Genomic DNA, 12786 nt, shown 5'->3' on the forward strand with positions numbered 1-12786 from the left:
TTGATAGGTGCTAAAATTTTGAGTAGTGCTCTTTATGAACTTAAGCAGTTTTACCAAAAAAAAAAAAAAAAAAAAGTAAGAACCTGAGGAATGTTTTCAGAATTTCAGATTTTCTAATGGTATTTAATATGTATATGTGCATTTTAATATGGTTACAATCTATATTCACAAATGCTTTCTGTACTTGATTTATAAAACTTTAGTCCATATAAATATTTCCACTTAATTTTGTCTACGTTAGTCATTTAAAATATTCATATAGTGTTCCATTATATATCTTTACCATAGTTGTTTAAACATTTTCTTTGTTGAACATTTAATGTTTTAAATATTTTATTATAAATAGTAATAATTTTAAGGAGTTGCCCCCTCTTACTTGAGTGGGGAGGATTGTCATGCAAGGCCAGGGCCAGAATAGCAAAATTGGGTTGTCCTAAGGGCAGTTCCGTGTCCTTATCAGTGACCAACCAAGGCATATTTCAGCCATGAGCCCTGAGACCCTGAGGAGCATGGGGTATTAGAGAGGACTTCTCTCAGCCCTGTTTATCAGGGTCTTACTTTTACTGGTAAGTCGATATATGATCTTTTATTAATACTTTTGTTCATTTTTAAAAATTATTTCCTTTTTGTCTAGCTCTTGCCCTAAATGAAATTACTGGGCCAAAGAGTAGGAATGATGTTATAGGTCTCATACCTTATTACTAAATTGGTCTCCAGAAAAGTTGGAACTAGAGTCCAGTAACATCAGTAATATTTGCATATCTTTTATGATTTAGGAAACATTTATTGACTGCATGGTATCTTCTAGGTGGTAGGGATACTTTGACAAAATGTCAAGGAACTCATAGCTTCAAGTGGCTGTTACGACTGGTGATAAATACAATGTATTTTTAAATTCCAGAGGAGGGAGTGATTCTCTACCATAAGCATTCATAAAAGCTCTGGAGAATGTGATATTGGAGAATTTTTAAATGTGGTATGGGAGGTGGCCTTTGAAACGTAAATGTAAATTTGCAGATGTACGAATGATGAAAGACAGTATGGGTACAAGGAATAGTGTAAGTATGGTCATGTAGGTACTCAAGTTAAAATGCCTTGGTGAACCATAGAAAGTTCAGTGTCATTACACCATAGTCTCTCAACCCCAGCACTACTGATTGGGCAGATAATTCTTTTTTTTTTTTTTTAAAGATTTTATTTATTTATTTGAGAGAGAGAGAATGAGAAAGAGAGAACACATGAGAGGGGATAGGGTCAGAGGGCGAAGCAGACTCCCTGCCGAGCAGGGAGCCCGATGCGGGGCTCGATCCAGGGACTCCAGGATCATGACCTGAGCCGAAGGCAGTCGCTTAACCAACTGAGCCACCCAGGCGCCCCATGGGCAGATAATTCTTTAGGATGTTTAGTAGTATCCCTGGTCTCTACATACTCGATACTAGTAGTGTGTGCCACAACCTTTCCCCTTCCTTGTAACAACCAGACACAGTCCTTGGGGGCAGAATTGACTGTGGTTGAGAATTAGTGTACTTGACGATATGGCACTTGTCAAGAACTGTGATTGAAAGGGAAGCTGAAGCTAAACTATGAGTGACTCTTGCGCTGTAGCAAAGACTTCAGAATTTATCCTGATGATCGAGTGCTAGCAGCAGCCCAGCAGCTGGCTCTCTCAGATGGTCCCAGGAAAAGAATTCTGGTGGCAGTAGGAGGATGAAGTTGTATGGGGAGGGGACTGGTAATTAGACTTGGGTAGATGACTTAAGATGCTATAGTCTGGGCAAGAGTTGATTAGCTTCTTGACTAGGAAAGCAAAACCTGAGAGTGGAGATTATTAAGAAATAAAATTTACAGGACTTGATGTGGTAAGTGGTAGAAAAAGACTCAGGTGTCTAGCTCAGGTGTTTGGAGAGGTAATTATGCCACTCTGGGAAGCTGGGTATTACAGGAGGACAGATACATAGGAATGGCAAGACACTGAGTTGTTTGGACCTGAGGGGATTGTAAGACATCTAGGCTGGAACTAAGTAGAGAGTTCAGGCTTAGGGCTAAAGATTAGGCAGTCACTGAAGCCATTAACACCGAAGAGCTCACCAGAAGATTGCTGGTAACAAAGAGGAGCACCAGTAGCACCAGTACTGAGTTAACAGAGCCAGGGAAAGAGGTGGAGAAGGAGAAATCAGAAGCATGAGAATGAGAACTAATGGGAATGAGAAAAACATGAAAACAGATACTTTCAAGAGTTGGAAGTGCCTAGTGCCTCACACTGTCACACAATGATTAGAAGCCAAAGTGTGAGACCTGGAAAGGTCATGCCATCAAGGGTTCTCTGAGGACCTTCCTACAACGTCAGTGGAAAAGTAGGACAGAAGTTAGATTTAATAGGTTTAATCTGAAACTGTTCTTTTAAGACCATATAAATGGAAGAAGAGAGAAAAATGAAGTTCTTCTTCAACCTCATACCAGAGATGTTCTAGATGGGCTAAGTTTGAAATGTAATATCATATCATGAATATAAATAAAATATGAAAATGCAAGTGACAAACCTTAGGACAAGGAAGGCCTTTCGACACATGATGGCAATGTTAGGAATTAAAAACACAATATTTGTACAGTTAAAGCTACAATTTTTGTATATCGAGATACACCATAAGTAAAATTATGAGAGAGGAAAAATTAGGGAGGGGTGGAATAAGTGATTGGCAAAGTGTATGAGTAACAAAATTCATGTCTTTAACACCTTAAAGATGTATACAAAACATTAAAAAATACAGCTACCCTAATTTTTTTAATGAGCTAAAGGAGAACATGAAAAAAAAAATAATTTTAACCGCTACAATTTAAAAACTGGAAATGAAACTAATGAGATGCTATTCCCATTACCATAAAATTAACAATGATAAAAATTGAGACCATGAAGTGTTGATAAGGGTAAAGAAATAAGCACAAAAAGCTGCTGATGGGAATATAAAATCGTGTAATTTTCCTGGAAGAATTTAGCACTATTAAAAGCCTTAAAGATAGGCATGCCCTTTGACTCCTGCATTTCAGTGTATTTAACAGAAGCAAATAATTAAATATTATTGACAAAATTTCAGCACTGTTTATAGAAGAAATTTAGAAACAAGAACAAGTCTGACAAATATTGCAAAATGGTGGTGATTAACAGGGGTTTGCCACAAGAATGAACTGAGGAAAGGTTCTTCAAAGGCCCTGAGGCACAAGAATTTTCTAGGAATTGAAGGATGTCAGTGTGGGTGGAACTGTGATTGCAACTATCATAATAATTCATATTTATTTAGTTCTTACCATGTCCCAGGCATTGTTTTATATAGTCTCTCCTTTATACTGTTTTTTCCTTTAATTCTCTCAATAACTCCATACTCTAATTACTAGTTATCAAGTCACAAAAAAGCTGTGGAACTTGCCCAGTCACATAGTAACTGGGTAAAACCAGAATTCCAATCCTGGCAGTGTGATTTCAGAATTCAGTTCTTAACTGCAGTGCTATTTTCCCAAGGAGCCTAAAGACCGAGGAGGGGAGCTGCCAAGCTGAGGCTGGAGAGTGAGGCAGGGTCTTGGCTTTGGAGGCCTTGTAAGCCCTTGAAAGATTTTGGATGTTATCTTAAGAGGAACATGAAGCATTTGGAAGATGCTGAGTACAAATAAGTGGATGCTTGCTTGGTCTCAGGGCTTATACTCATGTCCATATTTGTAATTTATAAAAAACTGACACAGGCAATGCAAGGAGATTGGATCAGAGAAGAGCACGCATGAGTGAATATTCCAGGGAAGAGGTTTCTACTTACTGTATTCCCTCAGTGTTCAAGAGGAATCAGAGGATCGATCTCTACTGCAAGTGACAGAAATCCCAGCTCAAACCAGCCTATGGACATTTATTGAATCATGTTGACTGGAAAAGTCCAGGGGAACGTTAGCATCAGGCATGACCAGATTCAGAACTGAAATTGTTTACACTGGAACTCAGCTTCTCTTTTTCTCGAATTGGATTTGTTATACATTCTCAATACATTCCCTTAGGTTATATGTGCTACTGGAAAAAGACCTTTTTTAGGAACTCCTGTAGAAGTCCAGAGATCACTGTGAGTAGATGAACTTAAACCATGTGCCTGCCTCTGAACCAGTCCCCATGGCCAACAGAATGAGATTACCTAACTGGTTTATGCTTCAAGGGAGTGCCAGGTTCATTCCTGGGTTTGGGTTGACATGGACCCATAGGGAAGAAAGGTAGATGCCCCACATGACAAAAAGAGATTTTGATATCGGGAGACAATAGATGTGTTCCTTACATATCCACTTTTATTATATTTTACAAAAACAAAATTTAATTAGTTGTGTTCGTTACTTATTATTTGCTTATGTTTAATTGTGCAGCATTTTAAAGTTTTTGTCTATTTAAAAGTTCATTCTGTCTCTAATTACTTAGTTTCTTGAACAGACTTTCTCTTTTAATTCTTTGTGTAATAACTAGAATACTGTTCTTTATAAGTTTTTTCATGTATTCCATTTGTACATGTAATCTTATTTGAAAATTATCTGGATTTTGGAACAAAATTTTTCTCTATGTTGATAAATTTGGTCGTCCCTTCCTTACTGATTGGTACCTGATATTTGTATGTTGCTTTCTAATTAAAGAATCTTTTCCCATATATCCTTGAATTTAAATATTATAATAACTGTGAGGTAGGTATTATTATTCTTATTTTATAGTAGCAGACCAAGAACTTGAAACTAGATTTTTTACTAAGTTCAATACTCTTTTTTTTTTTTTTTTTTAAGTAAACTCTACCCCCAAGGTAGGGCTCAAACTCACAACCCTAAGGGTCCACAGACTGAGCTAGCAGATGCCCCAGGTTCAATACTGTTTAACTCTGTTACACCTTATATTATTCATTCACCCCTGTAACACATTTATGGCAAGCCAGAGCAACATAGAAAGCAGGGAAGATACAAATAAGCCAGATAGACTAGAGAAAGGGGGCATAAATTCAGGGACAAAGAAAATTCTAAAACATGGTAAATGAATATTATATGCAAATATGCTATTAAATTTTTTAAATTAGGAAAAAAGATGTCTTTGTATTTTAAATTTCTAAAGTGACTTGAAGTAGTTGATCAATCTGATGGAACCAATTATAACCATGAAATAAATACTCCCAACATGTATCTAGAGAGGCACTAGGCCCAGAAGATTTTAATGAGTGAATTTTATTAAAATTTTAAGAAACAGATAAATTGTAACTGTGAAAATATTTCAGAGCACAGAAAAAACGGAAGCTTCCCAGCTCACTGTATAAGGTAGGCATCCCTTTAAAGATACTAACAAGATAAAATGTTACCTTCACCAGAATTGTTCAGTATATAAACATCTGCATGGAAAGGGAACAGGAAGAGGGGTGGTGAATTGAGAGGAGGCTGAAAGAGAATGTTTGCAGTTTTCCTTGTGATGCCTGTATTTACAATGGGAAATATTCAGGTGTTATTTTAAAATTAGCAGTTTTCATTCCTATAGAGTTTTGATAAAATTGGCTGTTTTATAAAAAGGAGATTTTTACTTCATAACACTTTCCTAGATAAAGTATTTCATTTATTGGTTTTAGTGCTCATAACTTGAAGAAATGGATCTGCCTAATCAACAAATTGTCTTATTAGCCCCTAATTTCAAGAGTGTATAAATTCAACTCTTAACAATTTCATGAGGAAATTTTGTATGGAAACGAAGAAATCACAACTTATTCTAATATGCATTTCGCAGCTTGTCGGTATTGACCTAAATCAGTCACTTTTATAACCAGCAGGAGAACTGGGCTCAAATGAAGTATAAGTGATTCCATTTTAAAGAGCAGTTTTAAAAATATTTTTATCTAAAAAAATACTTTTTTCCCTCTGTCTTTGATATAATCTTCATCTTGTTCCAGTTTCATTTTGGAGGGATTTGATTATTTGATAGAACCAGGAATTCTCTTTGTTAAAATGGGGACTTGAGTTATTCACTTATTCACATGGTTGTCATGAAAGAGGGAAATCATAAATATGGAGGTCTTTGCAAAACAAAAAACAAAAAAACACACATACACACAACAACGGATGAAAGCTATCCTGATTATTTGAGTGCTTCTTCCAAATTCATCAAAAAAGATCCATTCAGTAAAATTACCACTAAAGAAAAGACTTTAAGAAAAAAAAAATGGCTGTTTTGCTGGTCAATAACAATGAAGTATATTAAAAGTACTGTATGTACTTGCAGATTGGCCGCCTCCAAGATCTGGTGAGGAAAAGTGAACAAGGTCTTGGCTCTGCAGAAGGCCTCATTGCTAGTCTTCAGGACTCCCAGGAGAGACTTCAGAATGAGCTCGACTTGACTAAAGGCAGGCTGAAGGAGACCAAAGATGCTCTATTAAATGTTGAGGTAATTTTATAATACCTGCTATAATCTAAAATTAGCAAGGTAAAAATATTTAGTTACTTTGCTTAAATATCACATTGTATGGAGTGTATTAGTTTCACAGGGCTTTCCTACCAAAGTACTAAAACTAAGTGGCTTAAAACAACAGGAATTTACTTTCTCACAGTCTGGAGGCTGAAAGTCCAAAATCAAGGTGTTGTCAGGGCCATTCTCCCTTTTCAACCTAGGAGGGTGGATCCTTCCTCACCTTTTCCAGCCCCTGGTAGCCCCAGGCCTTCCTTGGTTGGTGGCACATTTCAGTTTCCTCCTCAGTGGTCAGTGGCATTCTTCCTGTGTCCTCCTAAGAAGATACCCTTCACCTAGGACTAGGGGCTCACCCTACTCCAGTATGACCTCCTCTTAACTAATTACCTCTTCACTGACCCTATTTCCAAATAAGTTCACATTCTGAGGTACAGGAGGTTAGGACTTCCATGTATCTCTTTGGGATCACAATTCAAACCATAATAATTAGGATGCACAAGTCTTTTATTGGTAAGAGTCTGAACTCTCATGTATAGCAACAAAGCAATTCTCTATGACCTAAAAATTTTGAAAGGCTCTGTGACCTTCCATTCTCAGGAAGCAGAGCAAATATTTACATTGCCTCAGAAAGTAGAGAAAAGCATCCATAAGAACTAAGAGGATAGTATCCAGAGAGTTCTTAATTTTCCTTCAGAGAGGTGACTGAGAGTGTGGGCCCTGAAGTCAGATTGGTTGGGTGTGAATTCTTGATCCACCACTTAGTCACTTCAGACAAGTTATTTATTCTAATCCTCAATTTACTCATCTGCACAATGCAGGAGTGGCAGGGGATAATAATACACTTCACACCACTATTGTAAGAATTAAATGAGGTAAACCATTTACAGCACAGTGCTTAGTAAAATAGTAAGCACTCAGGAAATGTTGCCTTTTATTAATATTTCAAATTTAATTTTTTTAGCTTGGAATTCAAATCAGTTTCATTTCTTTAAGGTCCTTGCACATATTTACATTGCTCTTCTTTTTTTTTTTTTTTTTTTTTTTTTTACATTGCTCTTCTATCAGGTAGTAGAACTTAATAAAAACTGTAAGCAAAACCTTAGCAACTGTTCATCTTTTGTTCTGCTGGACAACTTTAATCAAGAAAATGTAGGTGCTGCATCACAGTTTACCACAACTTTAGGAAGGCTCCTTAACAGGTGTTCTGTCTGGATGGGAGTTTTTTTCCCCTCCTCCCTGCTGAGTTTCTGTTGTGTATTATATAACTGAACCCATCATCAAGTGGATATTGGTCCCTGACTATATGTCAACTTGTTGGTTGGTACCTGTGGGGGATCCAGTCACAGGTAAGGCAAGACTCTGCCCTTAAGACACCTTAGATCATGGTTGGTAAATAAGGGGTAAGATGCTGATGACAATGATGATAATATTAGTTTAACAGTTGCAGATCTGTAGTGTGGAGTTTATAGTTTCTGGCATTACTAAACCTTGCTGAGGCTCCGTTTCCTCACTATCACCTCCCCATGTTGTTATGAGGATCCCAGGAGGTGATGGATATGGAACACTTGAGGAAAAAAAAGAGCAAGTATTTTCTTTACCTCTTTCCTTACCCCACTGATGTCTAATAAAGTACTTTGCATTCAATAAAAGAAATACTTTTTAAGTATTCTATCCCATTTAATGCTGCCTGTGATGGAAAAAGTAGTAGTTCCTAGAGGCAGAATACTTAGTGAAAAGGACCATTGGCTAAGATGGCTGGATCCAGTTTTCAGAATTTACTGTTTATAGCCAGGTCAGCAATGTAGAATGGCAGTTTCAACAATGACGTTCTTCTCTCCCATTAATCTGGATATGCCCTTCAGCCATGCTCCAACACCTGCTCTTGGTAAGTGGGTGATCCAGAAAGGGTCATTGTTACAACAGAAGGAAGCACCATCATCTGTTCCTCATCTGTTGTAGCCGAAGAGCAGCTCCACGGCCGGCAGGGCCCCAGGGTTGCCTTGTTGTCCAAACAGGTCACCTCTAGCACTGGGCTCCAGAGAGCCACAGGCATTTCATCTATATCGTATTATCACTTATTTTAATCATGTCAGTGAGGTAGAGCTATAATGCTTCAGTTTTCAATAAATAGCAGACTTTTGAATATAAATATGAATGAATTTGAATAACATATCTATGTTATGTGTATATTTTTATATGAAGATAATAGATACCCATGATATGGAAAGTTAAGATTATTTATTATGCTAGCTTTAAACTATTCAAAATGATTTGTAAAATTATAAGCCTTAATGAAATATAGTTTGCACAAGGACACTTAAAATATATGTGCCATATATTATCTGAAAATCTCCAGTAATCGTTATAGATAGCACTATCAATTATTGTGCTGTAGGAATTTAAGTTATAATACAAGCGCTCTGCTTATTTGAAATAACCAGCAATGAATTTGCTTTTGAAGACTTGTTTTCATTGAAAAGTTTTTATTCTTCAGGGTGAGCTAGAACAAGCAAGGCAACAGCATGAAGAAACACTTGCTGCCATGAAAGAGGAAGAGAAGCTCAGAGTGGACAGAATGGCCCATGACTTAGAAATAAAATGGACTGAAAACCTTAGGTACATTTTTTACTCTGTAATGTAATCTTATCAATACAGATGTGCAAAAATGTTTTTCTGTTATAAGGCTTATGTTGTCTTATCGTTAAAATCATAGTGACAGCATTTTTAATGAATTTTTTTTCCCAATTAGATGCAGAGAAATTGTTATTCTCCTTTTCTGCTTGAATACTTTTTCTGATTTTATTTTCTTTATAAAATACTAACCTCAAGTCAGAAGATTTATTTATTCTAATACCTGTTCTGCCATTAATAGCTGATGAACTAATAATCTTAGGTAAGTTACCAATTTACCTTACAGTTCTGTAAGCCTGGCTGAAAAAATAACCACTTTTATTCTGAGTTGACTTTTGAGGAGGATTAATTAAATACTTAAAAAAACCGTGAACAACTATACTATAGCTACTGAGAGGAATAATTCTCTTTAAAAATAAAGGCATTCATTTTATTTTAGACAGGAGTGTTCTAAACTTCGTGAAGAGTTAAGACTTCAACATGAAGAGGATAAGAAGTCAGCCATGTCTCAACTTTTGCAGTTAAAGGAGCGAGAAAAAAATGCAGCCAGGGATTCATGGCAGAAGAAAGTAGAAGATCTCCTAAACCAGGTAATTAATAGTCTCTACGTTCTGAAGATTCATTTTCCTTGACATTCTCTAGCCAGGAAAACATTATAAAACATTATGTGTTAATTCACTGTATTTTGTTATTTTTCATATGGCAAATTAAAAATTTTAAAAATGTATAAAATCAAGGAGATATATTCATTAACCTGTGAAAACATTGTACTAAATAATGTTACCTATGCAGTCCTAAATTCTGAGAAGAATTTACAGGTTTTGGCTTAATATTTGAACTGACCACATTAGAGATTTTTAAATGGAAAAGTTACCCATATTTTGAAAGTATAAAATCTTTTTTCAAACCATTAGCTATCACTTGGGCCCCAGAAGGTAAAATTTATTAAATGCATCCTGATTGCCTAAAGCCGTACCAGAAGTGAGCAGTTTACTTCTCAGCAGAAGGATGTTGCCTGTTACACTTCAAAATGTTATCAACAAAAGGTAGTGATATCCCTAAGTGTATCTTATGTCCTAAATCTATCTTCTTATGTCAGGTTCACTTATTTCCATTTATAACTATAATTAAATGAATTTTCACTCATTTACACAACTTCTAAATTTATGAATTCTTAGCACTCTCCTGCAAAGCCTGTTATTAAATAAGACTGACTGCATGAGTCACTAGTTGATAAGCAAGTACAGAACTTGGACAAGAAGGAGCTCCATAATTTAGTTCTAGAAATCTACTATTATCTTTCTATTTGTGATCATGATGAATTTCAAAATAAACAGGATAGGCTTTCTGTAAGATAACTTATTACAGAGGATACATACATGCAGTATCTTTCAAGAGTACTTGGGGCCTGGCGATTTGTGTCAGATCTTTCATAATAGTTAATAATGTTACCCTGTAAAGGGAGTGTATATATATATATATATATATATATATATATATATATGAATTTTTGTGAATAAATTTGAAACCTTTGAAATTCAGACAAAAATAAAAAGAAAACAACTCTCACTAGAAGTTGGGCACCAGGTTAGCATTGTTTATTGGTTACCTTCTGTATACTTATTTTACATTCCTATTTAGATACCTAGAAGGACAGATTTTCCTGGGTAGAATGGTACTACTCTTCTATGATGTTCTGTACTTAAAAAGATTAGTTCAATTGTATGATAAAAATGAAAAATACTCCTGAGAGTCTGCCTTGTTTTTTAATCACAAAGTATTGACACAGACATTTTTTGGCTGAACTTGGCACTGTAAAGAGGACCTACCACTTCTCCCACCTGTTTTCTCTTAGATTATTTCATTACTCATGTAATCTCTCTTAAAATAAATTGTCAGATTTCATCCATGCTTCTCTGATATTTTTTTTTCTTTTACCAATATCTGTTCTGCATTGATTATTCCTGAGAGGACATAATGTTTTGCCTATTATTTTAGTTCTGTGTCATAAAGTAATTTATTACATAATGGCTCCAATTTTGCCAACTTTACAGAAATAATTTTTTGATCAGATTAACCATAAATATCAATAGAACCAGGAATTACTTGCCTCCAAAGATGAAGCTGTTCTGTGCTGCTCTATGTCATCAGTCCCATTTCCAAAATGATAATATCTTCCCTGCTCCCCACTTCTAAAATCTAGAGGGCATACACATTCCTGTAGATAAACTGGAAAATAGCTGTTACATCTTGGGATTTTATGTACCTGAAGAAAGTTAGGAAAACAGTTGAACAGACGATTCCACACTGAAGTGAAAGTGGGTATTATGTTATCAAAGTTGCACTCTTTCCAGGTATGTCAGAGGACAGAAACTTCTAGCAGGACCAGCAGTCTTTTTAATAGAACTTTGTTATGGACAAAGGACCCTTCCCTCCTTGGCCCTTTGGATTTGTTCTCTTGGTTATTGTGGATGGATTCCTAGAGCCAGTGTGGTGTGCCTGCTCTCCTACTTTCCACTTGCCTGCTCCTACTGAACCCTGGTCCTCATACTGTCCACCCCCAGCTCCGAGCCCTACAACCATCTCACTCTACTTACTACTACTGGCCTCACTCATCCCCTTGTTCCTAGCACTGCCAGCACCCTTCTGCACTTAGGGAAACCAGATCTGGCTTGGGCTTTGGGACATTTAAGGAGTAAGAGTGGAGAATGGAATTGGAACAGCCAGGCCTTAGGCAGAAACATATATCGTGAAAAGTATCAGAGGTTCTGTGTTTTCACATATTTTAACTATTTCTGAGTGAACTGAACACAAGTCTTTTTTTGTGCCTTGGTTTACCTATATTTCATTCCGCTTAGAGCCAAGAAGAAATAATTTATCTTTCATGTTGAACTTAATCTCTTGAGAGTTAAATTTGATTTAAACTTACCTATCAAGAAATGGGCAAAGAAAGGCATAAGAGTTTCACTTTTCTTCAGTCAGATATTCTTTATCAAAATTTCCCAAAGCTATTATTTTTATTCTGTGCTCTGATCAGAGTCTGACTTCATATTTTTAGTTTTTTAATGTTTCATTGTGTTCTTTTTTTCTGTCCAATGATTACCCCTTAGTCCAAAAACTAGGCATACTTCCTGGGCTAATCAGTGTACATTTGAATTCCTTTAAAGCAAAAGAACTACATTTTTACTCTTCAACTCTGTCTAAAGAAAAGTGAGTATACAGAGTGCTCTGTGATCATATTATCTGTGTGTGATCCTAAAATGTCATCATATATTCCTTTATTTCACCTTTTTCAGGGCAAATTTTATTTTAGGTCCAGTATGATGACTTAATATTCCAATTCCCTCATTCAGATCCACGGACTGAGAAATTTGTGAGACATACAATCATTCAGACAAAGAACTGTGGGACTTTGTAGTTTGGGTCTGACTTCATTTTGAGCTTTGAGGCCCAAGGTTATTTAGGGGGTTATAGCCACCATGTATCTGACACAGTTTTTAGCCTCCACATACCTCCAATCTGATAGCATTTTACCTACAGTAAAAGTCACTGCAGTGAGTGACCATAAATGGTCTAGACAGTTTGTACTCTAGGAGCAGTGATGTGCTGGATCTGGCTCCTCCCAGCTCACATAGCCCTGACTGTGTGCAGGCCTTCTCAACTCCATATTCTGGGACATGTTGGTGGCTAGCAGTCATCGATGGTGGGAG

At 36.3% G+C, this 12786-nt stretch overlaps 1 protein-coding gene across 6 annotated transcripts in view; it reads left to right on the forward strand.

The window, feature by feature from the left end:
- The window catches only part of FAM184A (family with sequence similarity 184 member A), a 112460-nt gene that overhangs the window by 60274 nt on the left and 39400 nt on the right, over positions 1 to 12786 (forward strand). For all 6 annotated transcript variants that reach the window (XM_032407982.1, XM_032407984.1, XM_032407985.1 and 3 more), the window contains exons 7-9: positions 6263 to 6424; positions 8940 to 9061; positions 9516 to 9666. In XM_032407982.1, the coding sequence (XP_032263873.1) occupies positions 6263 to 6424; positions 8940 to 9061; positions 9516 to 9666 (435 nt within the window). The remainder of the gene's footprint in view (positions 1 to 6262; positions 6425 to 8939; positions 9062 to 9515; positions 9667 to 12786) is intronic.

The sequence above is a fragment of the Phoca vitulina genome, unplaced genomic scaffold (genome assembly GCF_004348235.1).
Source record: "Phoca vitulina isolate PV1807 unplaced genomic scaffold, GSC_HSeal_1.0 scaffold9, whole genome shotgun sequence".
Lineage (NCBI taxonomy): Eukaryota > Metazoa > Chordata > Mammalia > Carnivora > Phocidae > Phoca > Phoca vitulina.